The sequence below is a fragment of the Ranitomeya variabilis genome, chromosome 2 (assembly GCF_051348905.1).
Source record: "Ranitomeya variabilis isolate aRanVar5 chromosome 2, aRanVar5.hap1, whole genome shotgun sequence".
Taxonomy (NCBI): Eukaryota; Metazoa; Chordata; class Amphibia; order Anura; family Dendrobatidae; genus Ranitomeya; species Ranitomeya variabilis.
Window position 1 is genome coordinate 552,713,447 of NC_135233.1, and position 17,903 is coordinate 552,731,349.

Sequence of the window (17,903 nt, forward strand, 5' to 3'; positions counted from 1 at the left end):
GCTCACTAATTTTAGGATAGAGTTAATTTAGTTTTTTGTTTCACTGCCAGTTACAAAAAAAGTGATAGTCCAGTGAGAGGTAACAGTTATGTAAGAGTTACTGCGTTGATGTTGGAATATTGCCTCGGACAATTAAAACCAGATGACTTGAATTCATCTGTTATATGTATATATGTAGCTCATAAGGGGCAAATAAAGTAATGGCCGATGAACGCATCACTGGCAGGTTCAGGTCACTTTTTCTTATAGGCGTTTTGACACTCATGCATTTGCATGGAAACGTTTTTATGCCAAACTTTTTGTACAAAAGGGTTATGATCATATTTCTGCTCTTTGAACCACTTCCAACACATCTGGCAGAAGTGCAGGACCTCTGGGACCTCATTCTGCAGAAGACCACTGGCTGCAATCACATGGAGCTTTAGGTGGCCATGCAGCTATGACTATGTAGGTCAATAGAAGTTTCAGAGTCAGGCGAGCAAACTCCTGCGGATCTACTAAAGAGGGTAATCCCTTTTAAATTACTGAGTAAGAAAAGCTATACCACATTTCCTAAACTATGGATGCACTTCAGGTCAGTTTCCCCACCTTTTAAAAGTTACATATTAAAGAAAATCTGTCACCAATACTGTGTAATGGCTGTGTCTGACCGTACAGGGACATGGTCTGATCATACCACAACTTCATATTCACGAGCTCTGGTTATTCCTACCCTCCAACACAGATTGACAGTTCTCTGCTACACTGTGCATAGGCAGAAAGCTGCCAAAAGTGGAGTTAGACCTAGTTCACTGAGAGGACTAGCAGAGCTGCAGCAAATAAAACATGTTATTATCAGAACTACAGCTGCCTCAGTTTGGATGAGGCCATAGAATTGCTTTAAACCCCATTTTCTAGTGACAAACTGCCATCCAGACCGTTTCAGTATAACTAGTGGTTAAAATTTTTTAGAATTTTAGATACTCCATCTCGGTATCGGTAACTCACATGTGGCAAATTCTTTACAAGGGGTTTGCTTCTTATTTAATTTGGTGCATTTTAGTCCAGTCTTGATGACTAGACCCTTGTGTTTTTTTTAAATGGAATCTGTTGCTAGGTTTTTGCTATGGAATCTGAGAGCAACATGATGTAGGGGCTAATTACAAGCACGTGTCACTTACTAGGAGACTTTGCCACTTTAATACAAATCAGTGTTTTATCAGCAGGAGATAATCACTACAAGACAACTGCCATCATGCCTCCTAGTCCAACCACGGCCCCAGCACTGAGTATATCCAGTCTTGGCTATTTTCCGAGCCAAACAATATGGACACATTTTACTGACACATATATAACCATTGCTCCGAAGTGAAATCTCACCTACGGTACCAGACATGTCATCAGTCATAGTCTAATGCACACAGCTCTGAAAATGGAGAATTCATTGGCAGGCCTTGTGTGCCATCAGTGACTGCATTTCCTGCCAAGGCGTTTTGTATTTCTCATAGGAAATACTGCTAAGATTGCACATTATTGGTCAGATCTATACTCCACTTCATTCATTGAATTTTTTTTTAGTGAATTGTAAATCCATAATCTGAAGCATATGTGGACATGATCGTCTTACAATGTACTACACATTGAATGGGTTACCTTTAATGGGAGCAATGCTTCCTGGATATGGTCCAATCAGTATAACTATGCCGGATGTCTACGCAATTAGTTATGAATAACAAATATCAAAATTCAGCCATTAAGGGTCATATTTTCAGGTGTTCATATACATTTCATGCAGCTGCAAGCAAGGAGCAAAATAAGAGTTTGCCTTCATTTTGTTCCTTCCATTGCTGAAATTCTGACTTCAAAGGTTCGAGAGTTTTTTTTTTTTTTTTTTTTAAATCTCCTCCTAACTCTTCACAACTCTTATGATTTGGCAAACACCCCTAGAGAATATCAGGAGGCTTTTCAGTGTAATCTAGCAATACGGATTTGTGCAACCTCACACTGAGACCTCATTACTCCTGGCATTAAAGGTCAGCACTGCGCCAGGACTTTGCTATTATGTAATTACATACAACACTTGGTCTATCCAAGGTATTGGGAAATAATCCTCTAATATCTGGGAAATATCCACAGTACTGTATGCAACAAATTCTGCTCACATGATCATCACCACTGCAACGCTCTTCTCCAGACTGTTAAATGACAGATAATGATATGACAGTACCGGGAGAGAAGAGCTGCAGAGAGGAGCAGTTATGAAGAGGTTTATGCGAGCAGCATTTGTCACATACCTGGCGGAGATCCAGAGTATTGTGTTACAGATGCTGCTCTTATGATCATTATTACTGCAGCTCTCCTCCCCCGATCCTGTCTTGTCTTTACTTTATGAAAGTAATTTTAATGCCAGGAGAGGAGAGCTGCAGTGGGGAGCAGTGATGAATATGATCATGCGAGCAGTGTTTTTCACCTGCAATACTCTGGATCTTTCCCAGGTATTGAGGCATTATTACCCAATACCCCGCTTAGATCTAGAGCATTGTATGTAGTTACATTAAAGCACAACTCTCCTCAGACAGCTAGAGAAAGTTAAAAAGCGCCAGGATGGAGGAGGCCTGGGTGTGATAAAGTTACACAAGTCATTATCACCACATTTCACTGAAAAATCTGTTTCCTATCCCCCACCGACACTTCCTTTTTATGATTGGGCAGTGGCATACAGGGGAAAAAGTAAACGCCCTCAAAGAAGAGTCTCTGCCAACACCTGCTTTATTGAAATGAAAATTAGCATATTGCGTGGCTGATAGTTTAGAAGCCAATATCTCTGCGATTAGAAATAATATTAATAAAAAGGTTAAACTGCACTGTATTCAGCTCTTCCTTTACCATAAAGTCACCAGTTTAACATACAAAAAGGGGTATAGTTATCTCAGCCATTCAAGTCATGGATGAGTTAGGAATCTCTCTATGCGATAGATACAGGTGGCCAAGACTAAGGAAACAACTGAATGCAGTCATGTTAAGCAGTTTTCATAACGCCTAGTGAAATGAATGGGACCCAATGGTTATCACTGAAAGAGGATTGTGAACAAACATTCTTAAAGGGAATCTGTCACCAATTTTTGCTATGTAATCTGAGAGTAGCGTAATGTAGAGGCGGAGATCCTGATTTCAGCGATATGTTATTTAATAGATACTGTCTTGTATCAAAGTCAGTGGTTAATCCGCAGGAGATTATCGAAGCAGAACTAGGCATCTTGTGCCTCCTCATCAACTGCTCTGTTTAACTCTTCCCACACCACTGATTGGCTGCTTTGTGTGCACTGCATGAATAGAAAGCAGCCAATTAGTAATGTGGGTGGGGTTAAACACTGCTCAGCATTCAGAGCACTGCTAGATCTGCAGCAGAGGAAGAAGGGATTGTGGAAAAATGACGGCAAGCAGCCCCATAAACAACATCACTGGAATCAGGGACTCAGGCCCTACATCATGCAGAATACATAGCAAAACCCTTGTGGCACATTCCCTTCAAGAATGCTCATTTTACAATCTTTCAGTGTAAGTAGACGCTGATCACCCAATGAATGAGTAGAATGATTTTCGAGCAGGCCTAGAATCATCCTACATAGGCAGATTTTGGAACCTCTAAAAATGATAAACTTACAAAACATTAGCAAATTAGCTACATTGTTTCAATGCCATTTATCCAAGAAGGTTATAAATTTCATTCCATGTATGATGCACTTGCTCCTCAGACCTCATAAGAGGGGGTTGTTATAAACGTACTTGCAGACTCCTGGTTAGGAGGCACAACATGGCCAGCTTTGCCTAATAATACCAGGACAGGGTTGTTGTTTTCAAGATTAGGAAGTCAATGTAATTTTAATTGAAATGTTTACCTTTAAATAGATTTAAAGTTCTCTACTAAACCGTCGTATTGTTTTAAGCTCCCAGCTCCTTCTGAAATCAAGCCCCAACCTCCTGACTAGACACAGGCAACATGTTAGTAGCATTCAGCAGCCACTAGAGGGAGCTTGGCACATAATGCGCTACATGAAATAGAAGTGTTACTCCCCCAGTGGCAACTACAGATTAGAGATAGTCAGCATGTAATGTTTTTAGCCTTCAACCCAGGACCTACCATACATTTTATTTTCTTTACAATATTATAAAGGTGGATATTATCTTTACAGGAGTTGTCCAGGGCCATTTCAATATATATATTTGCTAACAAAGGCACCTACATGCCAGCCCTACCTGGCTCCAGCTTAGACCACTAACCTACCGCTCATGCAGGAGATTCAGCTGCTCCACATCCATAGAAGAGCTCTTCCTTTAACGAGCTGCTTGATTAGTCATGCTGATTGACAGCCGGCGTCATGCTGATTGACAGCAAGGCACCATCTGTCAATCAGCATGATGTCGGCAGTCATGCCAGTCAATATGACGCTAGCAGAAGCTGCTGAATTGCTGGCAGGAGCAGACTGACCGCTCTGTGCCACCAATGATTGGCACTGGACACAACAGGCAGGTAGGTAGCAACTACCTGCTTGATCTTTCTTCGGTTCAATATTATATACATATCTCTAAAAAAAAATGTTTATTATATTGAAGTGAAGAATGATTGAACCGAAGAACGATAAATATATATTTATATTATTCCTGGATAACCCCTTTAAGCCTATTCCACAGTTAGAGTGAAAGATGGAAGGAACTAATTTAGCTAGGGATAACCCAGAAAGCCACCCTGACCCTCTTTCCACATGCAAAAAGAGGGAGGGAAAGACGCTGCCGCCACCAGACCCTGCATGACAGCAGAAGCTCACACTTTCCAGGTGGCACAGACTGAAATCGGCAAATTGCCCTGACACCACTTAATACAATAGACGTCTACCTTTTGGAAAAAAAACAAACTTGTCCACCTTTGGAGACCATGCTTTTCTTACTAAATTACATGCATTTTGGGTTAAAAATAACATTTTTGAAGGTCAGTTGCAGTGAAAACTGTTGCACCTGTTGCCTCCTATAGCTGCGGGGCTGCACTGAGCTGGTGCAGAATGAGTTAACTGAGAATCCACTCTGGGGTGTGACGGGCGTCTGTAACTCATCCGTCTTTCCTGAGCTCCTCTCAGCTGATTTATGACTACATACTACATTAACAGTGCGGATAACAAAGCTTGTAAAAGCCAAGTGATGCAAAAGCGATTCCTAGCCCCGAATACATACACTATAGATAAGTCATCCGGCTGGAGCACAATTGGGAGTTCTATCAGGGGCTTGGTGCCATTTTTTGGACATAAATAGCAACATTTGGAGTGAAAATGTACAACCCCCAATTTGGTTTAGCCTTGGCACATATATAAAAACTAGGTGGGTCGTTAGATGGGATGGTCTACCGCCACATGCCAAGTTTATATGCCGTCGCATACAGACAGCCCAAAATTTGTGCCAAATTTTTTTACGCCTTTGGGTCCAAAGCTGGCAACAAATCTAAGCAAGAGTCTCCATTCACTGTATATCATGCATAGTTATTACTTATGGCAATTTAAGCAGAACTGAAATGGATTTTCATAGCAAGTACACCGGCCTCACCAGGTCTGGGATCTAATAAATAGCGTATGCAGGGGTTTTTTTTAGCGAAATCACAAAGTCTGGCCTTTACTGTGAAATGATGGTGCCTATAAAGATTTTTTTTAAGACCATTTCAAATAAAATTATGTGCAATGTGTGACTTTTTGTGCTTGGTCCTACCACAGCTTTTGCCAATGGATACATAGACGCATATCAAAGTCCACATTTGTAGAAAAGTAAAGCTAACAATCACATATGGTGGGATCAGTCACTGACACTTATAGTTACATCTGTAACCATCCAATAGAAAGTCTCCCTGGATGGAGACCCGTGTAACCCATCCAGAAAGAACAGAAACCAAGCAAGAGTTTCTGAGCCCGTACGTCACCTACTACTGAGAGCGTCCAATTGGCTGATCGCTATATACAAAGCCATGTGCACTCTGTCAAAGTTCCACAAGACGCTAATGTTCTCAAAGATGTCATACCCTGCATGTAGACAACTGTTCATAGAACACACACAATGATATATACGTTTTGACCGTAATGCATAGAGTTTAAGCAGAAGCATGCATTGTAGATCTAGGGGTTGTCCACCTTTGGAGACCCTCATCCTTTATGCAATGGTATGCATTTTTGGGGTTAACATTTTTGTAATTTGGTTTTATTAAAGCTTTTGCACATTTTGACTTACAGGCTCTTTATTTCCCTGCAAATTCCTTCTTGGATGTGGACATATATTAGTTGAGAGGATCACAGAAAAAGAAAGTCAGGCTCATAGTGAACTGCCTGATTCGAAGTTAACTCATTCCGCAGCCAGTGATAGACTGTCCAATACAAGGACGATAGAAGGCAAACTGGGTTTCATTAAAACATTTGCACCATTTACCTTCTAAAGCCTTTTTTGTTGTACTGGCTGCAGAAGGAGTTAACTGAGAATCAGTCAGTCTACTATGATGGGGAATTTCACTTTTTCCTCTCAGCTCATGTATAATCACATCATAGTAGGAATGTGAGAGGAGATAACGAGCCTGTAAGTCAAACTGCACAAGTGATTTTTAGAAGAAAAAAAAAAAAATTTCCAAAAAAGCTGAACAATTATATTTGCAAGAAATTGGGCAGCATAACTCTGGTGCAAGTAATTTTAGCACTGAAACATCCCAAAAATAGGTTTTGCAGCACACTAAAGACTTGAAGGGTCTCCAAAAGGGGATTGTTGTCACTTTGCACACTGTTGGAGATTCATTCCTACCAACCTACTAGATGTGTTAGGTGCACAATTCTGGTGTGACATGTTCTTCCAGGAGGGCTATCTGCCCAGGGACAGAGGGCAGTAGATCTGCCCCATAGACCTGGGCACGGGTCACTTACCTGTAATGAACACAGCCTTGCCGGCTACTGGGAACCTTCTTCTCGGGGCAGCAAGAGTCAGGACATACCAACATGCAGAACTGAGAAGGACCATTCCTAGTAGGATCGGGAGATACAGGTGACAGAACCACTCAAAGATCACCAATAGGAAGAAATAAAGCAACAGAGCGGGGGTGAGGACCATGTCCGAATGGGAGAACTTAAAAAACAATAAAAGGGAGAAGAAGAGCCAGACAGAGCCATAGGCCCACACGGCGGGAGATGTGGACAGGTCCATGGGAGCAGAGATCAGGGATCTGGGATCAGGGATCTGGGATCAGGGATCAGGGCTCTGGGAAGGTGGACTTTCAGGCCAGCACTTCTGCACCAAGTCCACGGCGGACCACGAGCAGTGTATTTATAAGGAGCAGCCAGTGCAGGAGGGAGGGAGTGGCCGCCTCTCAGCTCTGCTCCAATGAGTTCCTGTCAGCAGGAATCCACTGGGCTTTCTCCCTTCACGTGGACATACAAACTTCTCCGAGTGTATTTCTTTGGCCGCTTGGTCTCTCTTTCCATCCCTGTCAGAGAACTGCAGCTGACGAGCTGGTTTGTGTTCTGGGACAATCTGCTAAATGCGATAATGAAGCATTCTCGTCATATGAGTAACTTGTGTCTTCGGAGATCATCATCTAGGACCAAGATGTGACACAACATGACCTCCGCTGGTCGGCCGGCTGGCACACCCGGTGAGGCTACTACTGCTGCCTGCCAGACCTCAGCCGGCGAGCGGCCCCGGAGCTGCAGCCAGGAGGGATTCAGCTGCTGCTTTCTAAGAAGACATTGGGGCAGCATACCGGCCAATCATGGACCTCATCCTGTTAGGCCTCATTCAGACATACGGGACAGACACACCGATTATCCTGATCACACAGTGCTCCGAGTGTCATCCAACTTTCTCCTAGGCGGGAAAAAAAAAAAAAAAATTCTGCACCTTCTCCATTCTCAAAGTTCGTGACAATTGGACGGCACTCCGATGTTATTTTGTCACGCCATATAAACTTGTATTGCCTATATTGATCCAATGTCAGAGGTGTACGCGACTTTCCACAGACCTGTGACTGGCAACATAGACTGTCACAGGTATGAGTGCCATCTGTGAAAATAATGGCTGCCACTCGTACGCAAAACGTGGACGTCTGCAGGAGCTCTTTCTGTTATGCTACCCTTTAACGAATGTTTTTATGTGGTTACATGCTAGTTAGTTCTCGTTCTGCAACTATGGGGTTAATGGTTGGAAAGCAGGTGGGTTGAGATAGAAAAATGTTCTAATTCCATACACTAATTATACAGCCGGGTGTAGGCTGAAACGACTTTTTTGGCTGCTGTCTCAATAATAATTTCAACGAGAATTGAAAACATATTTAACTTTTCAACACTTACTGTTCAACCACCTGTTAAATTGTGGATCTACAGTTTTGTAGATAGATACATATTCTGTTTCACGGCCCCCTCTCCCACTTCCCCCCCCAAAAAAAAATTGAAAATTGCTAAGTAAAGAAGCTTGAAAGTCACTTCCTACTCAGTTCTATTGCAAAAAACCACTTTGCTGTTCAAACGTTCAGTCTTTTTAAGATTTTATTTCTGCAACAGTTTTCCATAACTGCCTGGAAGAAAAAAAAAAGTAAATTTTGATTGTTTCCAGCGATCTGCTCCAAAACTAGGCAGTGTTTAATCAAAAGGCTTTTCCAAAACCACTTCAGGAAAAAAAATTCCTCCAAAAGCTATGTTCACACAGCTTCTTGTAAATGCGACACAGTTACTAAGTTTTCCTAGGCAAAACAGAATGGCGTTTTCTTGAAGCAGCTTTATCTGGATCCCACCTGAAAAAGCTCGGCGAAACCGCACCAAAAACGAACATGATGCACAGCAATGTAAAACGACACTGCTGTGCACATGTTCAGTCTTTTGTTACTTCTTTTAACTGCTTCAGGGTTCAGAAACCACAAAGCGAATGTAAGAAAAAATCATAGAGAAAAAAATGCCAGCAAAGCCACTTCAGAAAAAAGCCGCTATAACTAGAGAGCGGCTCCCTAGTGGCAGCTGCAGCTGTGTTACATTTTTACAATTTTCTAAAAACGTGGCAATTTTATTTTATTTTCTGAAAATTGGGGCAAAATAGCGTATCAGAAATGCATCTTGTAAACATGGTCCTTCAGGAAAAAAGCTTAAAAAAAGCTCCTAATAGAAACAGTGAAGTGTATTTCTCATACAAATTAATTTGAAGAGTTTTTGAAGCAATTTTTGAGGATGATTTTAGAATAATCTGCTCCAAAAAACTTCTATAAAAAAAATTTGGCGGTATGCATATGCAGCGCCCCAGAGTCCTGGTCGTTGCAGTACTGTAGCTCCGCCACTAAGGGGGGGCTATGGTACGTCTGATGGCACTGAAGGAGTTCATCTGACCAGGTATCACAGACAACAATACATTTCACAGTCTGGCCTCCAGGGGGAGCTAAGGGTGCTATGTATTAGGCCACTCCTCACAATCTGGTAAAACTGGGGGTTAGGCAGGAAGTTAGAGAGAAAGCTGACTGGGTTGGAACCAGGCAACACCTTGTGGCAGAGGGTGTTGCAGGGGAAGATTCAGAGGGGTCCCTGTCAGGGGTGGTATCCTGACAGAGGCCTAGCAACCAGAGAGAACGTTACGGGACTGCGCCTGCACGATATAGCGGCGGTACCCAAAGAAAGGACAAGAAGCGAGGTTTATTGTGCTGAGTGAGAAACGAGATCAACGCAACAAGGAGAATACCAGTAGGAGTCGTGCTGTAAGACGAGGCAACATCCTACTGAGGCGCGTAGCCGGTGGCCGGAAACGCCGAGGAAGTATTGGGCTCCAGGCCAAACTTCAAACCTACGGCAGGACAGTCAGTTATAGGCGGGCTGTCTCACCCAATTGACCTAGGAAGACATAGGGGGCAACAACAGGAGAGGGGCGACACTAGGGTCCCGGAAGAGCTCCGAGCCTACCCGTCATACGGGTGCGTCCTAACCATAAGATCTGGGGGACGTGGAAGAACATCAGAATCGAGTTGTGAGGGAACACGAGAAACAGACACAACAGTTGTGAGGACTATCCCGTGGTGCTCAGCAGGGAAGGACTACAACACACTAGCGCTAGCAGGTAGGCACAGATTTCCACCTGCAAAGGGGACTCTGGATGTGCCATCGGACCGACCAGGCTTGCGCAGCCCGGTTAACCGTATTCCGGATTGAGGACACTGAAGCCTTCAGTAAAGAGGTAAAGAGACTGCAACCTGGTGTCCTCGTTATTTACTGCACCGCACCTCCACCACCATCCACATCAATTATTGTACGCCCCTCAGCAGGGTCACGGACCGGGTCTAGCCACCGTGACAACCCCAGAGCAGAGACTCAGAGGCCCGGTACCGGGTACCCCTCGGCCCTGCGACAGTGGGGGCGCTGCACATACATACCACCTAAAATGGAACTACATAAAAAATGACAGCAAAAACCGTCAACAAAGACAATTCAGGAAAGACTGCCAAGGCCAGTCCATGAAGATCGGGCATAACTCAGATATTATCTGAGTGTGGTTAATTATTTTTAATTTTTTAAAGACCCATAAACTGTCATTGATGATTTTGATCTGACACTCAGAACACCATGGATAGCACTCGGATCATAAAATCGGTCATGTGCACGAGCCCCCACTTTGATATTTTTTGTTCTTTATCCAGCGTAAAGTGACCTGTTGAAATCTTCAACATATCAATTTCTCATGCAAGAACGTTGAGTTTTCAGTGCAGATTTTCCCAATAGAATTGCATTAGATATGGAAAATCTAGAGGTTAAAAAAATATAGTTGAAAATTTTGTGGAAAAGCACTACAAACTGTCTGCAATCTGCACATAAATGTGTCAATAAAGTTTTGTCAAAGCCAAATAGCAGGAAGTAGCAAAAGCAATACACCTTTATTTATAATTTTGATATGCCAAAAAGAGGCAAAAACTGCAGCATCAAAAACACATGTAAAAAAAAATGCACTCAAAAAACATAATGTAACATAAGTTACCTAAAGGCCGGGATCACACATACGCAAGATACGGCCGAGTCTCGCAGGTGATAACCCAGCTCTGGTGCCGGAGCGGAGCGTGCAGCTCCATGTATTGCTGTGCGGCTGCATGCTCTGCTCCGGTGTGCCGGCGCCAGAGCTGGGTTTTCACCTGCGAGACTCGGCCGTATCTCGCGTATGTGTGATCCCGGCCAAAGGTGCAGAAATGCGTCAGAAAATCTGCTACCTCAAAAACTTACCAAATACTCATTGTGGGTACATAGCCTTGGGGTATGGCAATGCTGAGTCTTTTTGATGAGTTTTCGGAGTGGAAACTCCATGTTTTTAGGTGTTTTTGGAGAAGGATTTGCAGAGTTTCCAATCAGTTTTTGACCCTAAAACTCCTCGAGAATCTCCATCTGTACATAGTCTTGGAAAGGTTCTACTCCAAAAATTCCTTAAAAAACTTGGGGCCCGATTTATCAGGACCGGCATGGACAACACCTTGATGAGGAGATGTGTTGGAGTCAGATGCTCCTGAGTAATAAAGTTGTATGTCCCTTCATGAATCAGGAGCGTTAGACTAGTGGCAAACAGCTCTGTGTGCACCTTGCCACAGCATCTTATAATTTCTGTGCTTTTTTTCTACTCAGTGTAATCTGACCTGTGGTGCGTGTTTCAAATCCGAAACATGTCAATTTCTCTTGCAAGTACTTTAAGTTTTCTGTGCAGATTTTCCCCTTAGGGCTTCTTCTCACTTGCGAGAAATACGTCCGAGTCTCGCAGGTTAAAACCCTGCTCTGGTGCCGGCACTCCAGAGCAGAGCGTGTAGCTCCATGTATTGCTGTGTGGCCGCACTCTACGCGCCAGAGCAGGGTTTTTCTAGCAAGTGAGAAGGAGCCCTTAGACTTGCATTAGACAAAGAAAAATTCTACAGGCAAATTACACACATTCGGTTTTGGTGTGTTTTGACTGCGGAAACGTATAAAAAATGCATGTACCTCGTACTTAAGCATATCAATAAAGTTTTGTCAAAGCCAAATACCAGGAAGTATCAAAAACAATGCAGCTTTATTTAACCCCTTAACGACCGTCAATGCGCCTTTTAACGGTGGCAGTTAAGGGCACCTAAACCACAGGGCCGTTGGCGGTGAGGAATACGTGTATAGTGCCCCCCAGAGTCAGAATTTCTCCAGGGTCACGGCTACCGGGTTAGCTGAGACCCCAGAGAACATGATTTGGGTCGGTTTTTACTAACCCCAGTGTGCGAATGCCATTACTAATGGTAAAACGGCGACCACAGTGATCAAAATATTAAAAAAAAAAAAAAAAAACCCTTTATCACCCCCTTAGTTAGAGAAAATTAATAAAATTAAAAATATATATTTCCATTTTTCCATTAGGGTTAGAGTTGCCTAAAATGAGTTGGGCTAAAGTGAGATTGGCTAAAGTTAGGGTTAGGGTTGGGCTAAATTGAGTTGGGATAAACTTAGGGTAAGGGTTAGGATTACATTTAGGCTATGTGCACACGTCAGGATTTCTGGCAGAAATTTTCCTGACAAAAACCAGACATTTCTGCCAGAAATCCGCATGCGTTTTTACAGCGATTTTACCGCGATTTGACTGCGTTTTTACCGCGATTTTGCCACGTTTTTGACGTGTTTTTTGTGTTTTTTCCCAATGCATAGAATAGTATGAAAAACGTGAAAAAAACTCAGAATTAATGAACATGCTGCTTTTTTTTACCGCAATGCGTTTTTTTTTGCGGAAAAAAACGCACCATGTGCATAAAACATGCAGAATGCATTCTAAATGATAGAATGCATAATGTACGCGTTTTTAATGAGTTTTTATAGCGTTTTTATTGCAAAAAAAACCTGAACGTATGCACATACCCTTAGGGTTGGGATTAGGGTTAGATTTGTTGGCTGATATGCAACAGATACAGACTTATTTATGTGCAGGAGGAGTTTCTACTTTCCTGACAGTAGATGGCGATGTTGTTACTGTTATATGCTTAGTTGAATGTAATGGATATACTTGTTGCACTTTGGTTTCTCTTTCTCTCTGGTAAAAGGCCTTTCAGACTTCCTGTTATGCTTTATTAAGAAGCTGATGCATGTACCTCATGTTCTGTGAAGATAAAAGTTGAATTACCCCATATAATCTACTCTCACAAGTTTCTTCTGCAACCAAACTGTGCAACAGGTTATGGGCCCAGTATAGAAGACAAAAAGGACTGGGTGAATGCAAAAGAATACTTCAGAGCAATTCTCTCCAAACAAGTAAGACAAATAAGTTAAAGATGAGCAGCAGTTGAGAGCCGAGACTCACAGTAGCTAAGCCGAACAATGAGAACTATCAGTGATGGAAGTTCAAAGTGAAGATGTTATTGTCAAAAGATGATTTATGGGAGGTAATAACTACAGTTAGGTCCATATATATTTGGACAGAGACAACCTTTTTCTAATTTTGGTTATAGACATTACCACAATGAATTTTAAACAAAACAATTCAGATGCAGTTGAAGTTCAGACTTTCAGCTTTCATTTGAGGGTATCCACATTAAAATTGGATGAAGGGTTTAGGAGTTTCAGCTCCTTAACATGTGCCACCCTGTTTTTAAAGGGACCAAAAGTAATTGGACAATTGACTCCAAGGCTATTTCATGGACAGTTGTGGGCAATCCCTTCATTATGTCATTCTGAATTAAGCAGATAAAAGGCCTGGAGTTGATTTGAGATGTGGTGCTTGCATTTGGAAGGTTTTGCTGTGAAGTAAACATGCGGTCAAAGGAGCTCTCCATGCAGGTGAAACAAGCCATCCTTAAGCTGCGAAAACAGAAAAAAACCCATCTGAAAAATTGCTACAATATTAGGAGTGGCAAAATCTACAGTTTGGTACATCCTGAGAAAGAAAGAAAGCACTGGTGAACTCATCAATGCAAAAAGACCTGGGTGCCCACGGAAGACAACAGCGGTGGATGATCGCAGAATAATCTCCATGGTGAAACCTCTTCACAACAGCCAACCAAGTGAACAGCACTCTCCAGGAGGTAGGCGTATCAATATCCAAATCTACCATAAAGAGAAGACTGCATGAAAGTAAATACAGAGGGTTCTCTGCACGGTGCAAGCCACTCATAAGCATCAAGAATAAAAAGGCTAGACTGGACTTTGCTATAAAACATCTAAAAAAGCCAGCACAGTTCTGGAAGAACATTCTTTGGACAGATGAAACCAAGATCAACCTCTACCAGAATGATGGAAAGAGAAAAGTATGGCGAAGGCGTGGTACAGCTCATGATCCAAAGCATACCACATCATCTGTAAAACACGGCGGAGGCAGTGTGTTGGCTTGGGCATGCATGGCTGCCAGTGGCACTGGGTCACTAGTGTTTATTGATGATGTGACACAGGACAGAAGCAGCCGAATGAATTCTGAGGTATTCAGAGCCATACTGTGTGCTCAGATCCAGCCAAATGCAGCCAAACTGGTTGGTTGTCGTTTCATACTACAGATGGACAATGACCCAAAACATAAAGCCAAAGCAACTCAGGAGTTTATTAAAGCAAAGAAGTGGAATATTCTTGAATGGCCAAGTCAGTCACCTGATCTGAACCCAATTGAGCATGCATTTCACTTGTTATAGACTAAACTTCAGACAGAAAGGTCCATAAACAAACAGCAACTGAAAACCACTGCAGTGAAGGCCTGGCAGAGCATCAAAAAGGAGGAAACACAGCGTCTGGTGATGTCCATGAGTTCAAGACTTCAGGCAGTCATTGCCAACAAAGGATTTTCAACCAAGTACTAGAAATGAACATTTTATTTACAATTATTTAATCTGTCCAATTACTTTTGGTCCCTTTAAAAACAGGGTGGCACATATTAAGGAGCTGAAACTCCTAAACCCTTCATCCAATTTTAATGTGGATACCCTCAAATGAAAGCTGAAAGTCTGAACTTCAACTGCATCTGAATCGTTTTGTTTAAAATTTATTGTGGTAATGTCTAGAACCAAAATTAGAATAATGTTGTCTCTGTCCAAATATATATGGACCTAACTGTACATACAGACCCAATGATAATAATCAGACATGGAATAAGGAAAACAGACAAGCAAGAGCTACTATCAGCTTATTAGTGGAGGATGATCAGTTAATCCACATAAGGAATGAGAACACAGCAAAGGGAATGTGGGAAGCATTGAGAAAGCTGCATGAAAGATCCAGCTTAAATCACAAACTATTCTTGCTAAGAAAACTTTACAAGATGAGATTAAGTGCAAGGAAAGCCATGCCAGGAGCATATAAACTCCATGATGGAGGTGGTAACACAGCTGAGATCAGTCAGTGAAGACATTAAGGAAAGCCATATAAGGCTGTGTGCACACGATGCGAAATTGGTGCGGATCCGCAGCGGATTTTTCCGAGCAGAAACACTGCAGTTCCGCACTGTGATTTACAGTACAATGTACATCAATTTGAAAAAAAGAAAAAGGCTGTGCTAATGGTGCGGAAAAATCTGCATGAAAACCACTACGGAACAAAAGAAGTAGCATGCTACTTCTTTTGTGCGGAACTGCAGCGTTTCTGACCCCTTCCATAATAGAAAACCGCAGGGGTAAAATCCGCACAAAATCCACATCAATTCCGCATAAAAACCACACAAAATCCACAGAAAATCTGCGGCAAACCCGCACCCGCGGTTTCTGCCAGGAGATGCAGATTTTGTGCGGAAAATTCTGCACCCTGTTGTGAATTCTGCTCTTGGGCTCCCTCCGGTGGTTGTAAGTGGTAGCGCTGCTGTCTCTGAATCTCAGCATTTATCAGGTGTGTTCACTTTTTGCAATTCTGACTGGGCTATTTAGTCTTGCCTGACCCTTTAGTCAGTGCCAGTTGTCCATTGTTCCTGGAGGATTCACATCCCTGCCTAGTCTCTCCTGCTTTGCTGTTCATTTCAACAAAGATAAGTTCTGGCCTTGATTTTTTGCTGTCCACATGCTGTGGCCTTATTGTTCAGTTCTTTTCCATGTTTTTGTCTTGTCCAGCTTGGTCAGTGTAAGGATTTGTTTAGCCAAGCTGGTATCTCTGGAGATGCAGATATACCCTCCATATCTTTAGTTAGCTGTGGAGATTTTGTATTTTCTGTGGTGGATATTTTCTAGTGTTTTAATACTGACCGCATAGTACTCTGTCCTATCCTTTCTATTTAGCTAGAAGTGGCCTCCTTTGCTAAATTCTGATTTCAGTCTGTGTATGTTTTTTCCCTCTCCTCTCGCAGTCAATATTTGTGGGGGGCTGTCTATCCTTTGGGGATTTTCTCTGAGGCAAGATAGTTTTCCCTTTTCTATCTCTAGGGCTAATTAGTCCTCCGGCTGTGTCGAGATGTCTAGGGAGTGATAGGTACATTCCACAGCTACTTCTAGTTGCGGTGTTAAGTTCAGGCTCTGCGGTCAGTACAGGTTCCACCTTCTCCAGAGTACGTCTCATGCTGCTCTTAGGCCACCAGATCATAACAGCACCCCAATCCGCAACGTGTGCACATTAGCCTTAGCAATATTATTGTGCAGTTTACCAGATTCATACACTGCTCTAATAAATGCACTAGAGACAAGGCCTGAAGAAGACATTACACTAGAGTTTGTAAAGACCAGACTTATAGATGAATATCATAGAAGGAAAGAGCAAACAATGATTCCCTGAAAGGGATAGTGAACATGCTCTTAAAGGGACAGACACAACAATACAGAGACAAGAGAATGAGAATTCAGATGTAAGAAAAAGGGACATTTAAAGAAAGACTATATTATATGGAAAGCAGAACAACAGAAATTACAAAAAAGGAGAATAAACAGAAAGTAAAAAGCACAATTTCTAACCCACATGCAGATCACTGGCATGGTACATTTAAAGTAACTGATAAAGAGTCATCATCAGGCTGGTTTATTGACTAAGGAGCAACAAGTCACATGACTAGTGATAAAAGCTTCTTTACTGAACTTGATGAAAATTGGAAGGAAGCAATTTATCTTGCAGATGGGAGTAAAATAACCGCAGAAGGTATTGGACAAGGAATGCTGATCTGTCCTGATAGATTTGGGCATAATTGAAAATTCTAGTAAAGGATGTGTTATATGTTCCAGGGCTAGAATGAGGATTGTTATCCGTAAAGTATCTGACAGCCAAAGGACTTACTGTAAAATTCAAAGATGATAATTGTACAATCCTAGCTGGAGATAAGGTAATAACTAATGTCAAAACAGGTGAACAATTATATCATCTAGACACATTAAAGGAACAGATGAAGTTATGTACACATGATCACTGTAACAAATGGAAATGGAAGCACATGTGGTGAAGTGCACATTCCTTTATTGAACTTATTGTGGAACCATGGGACCACTACCTGGGGGGCTCCAAAGGGGGTGTGACTAAGCGAGCCCCTGACTCCCATAGTAAGACCCCTCAAACAGGGACAGAGTGGAAAGTTCGGGAGATGCAAGGTGCTACCTCCAGTTAGACCCTGGGTACGTGGAAGCTGACTCAGCCGGACTGGCGGGCAGGCAGGTACTGCAAGTAGCAGAGAATGAGGCAGTAGACAGGCAGCTCAAGTGGGTAGCAGGCAACAGCTGGCACGGAGAGAAGCAGGTGGTGCAGGCATAGCCCCAGAAGGCAAGGGAAGCACAGAAGGTAAACTGAGGAGACAAACCAGAATTAGCGAGGTACAAGCTGAGCATTATACACAAGAGCCGGGAGCCTGAGAAATAGCAACAGGAAACACTTGTTGCTCAGGCACCTCCTTAAGGGCAGAGATGCCTGAAATAGTACGAGACACTCAACCATTGGCTGAGACCTATTTTGAAAATGTCGTGCTGTCTATTTAAGAGACTGGAGTGCGTGCACATGTGCCCTTAGTGGCATGCCAGG

The 17,903-nt window shown here is 42.5% G+C and overlaps 1 protein-coding gene and 1 long non-coding RNA gene across 3 annotated transcripts in view; one reads left to right on the forward strand and one right to left on the reverse strand.

Moving 5' to 3' along the window:
• HSD11B2 (hydroxysteroid 11-beta dehydrogenase 2) overlaps positions 1 to 7,293 on the reverse strand; it is a 109,652-nt gene extending 102,359 nt beyond the window's left edge. The window contains exon 1 of the mRNA XM_077288192.1: positions 6,921 to 7,293. Within this exon, the coding sequence (XP_077144307.1) occupies positions 6,921 to 7,197 (277 nt within the window). The 5' untranslated portion in view covers positions 7,198 to 7,293. The remainder of the gene's footprint in view (positions 1 to 6,920) is intronic.
• A 5,553-nt stretch (positions 7,294 to 12,846) lies between these two features.
• Positions 12,847 to 17,903, forward strand: part of LOC143807034 (uncharacterized) — a 40,169-nt gene continuing 35,112 nt past the window's right edge. The window contains exons 1-2 of one of the 2 annotated variants that reach the window (XR_013221623.1): positions 12,847 to 13,256; positions 17,120 to 17,217. This is a non-coding gene — a long non-coding RNA (uncharacterized LOC143807034). The remainder of the gene's footprint in view (positions 13,257 to 17,119; positions 17,218 to 17,903) is intronic. The other variant, XR_013221624.1, reaches the window with a different exon arrangement.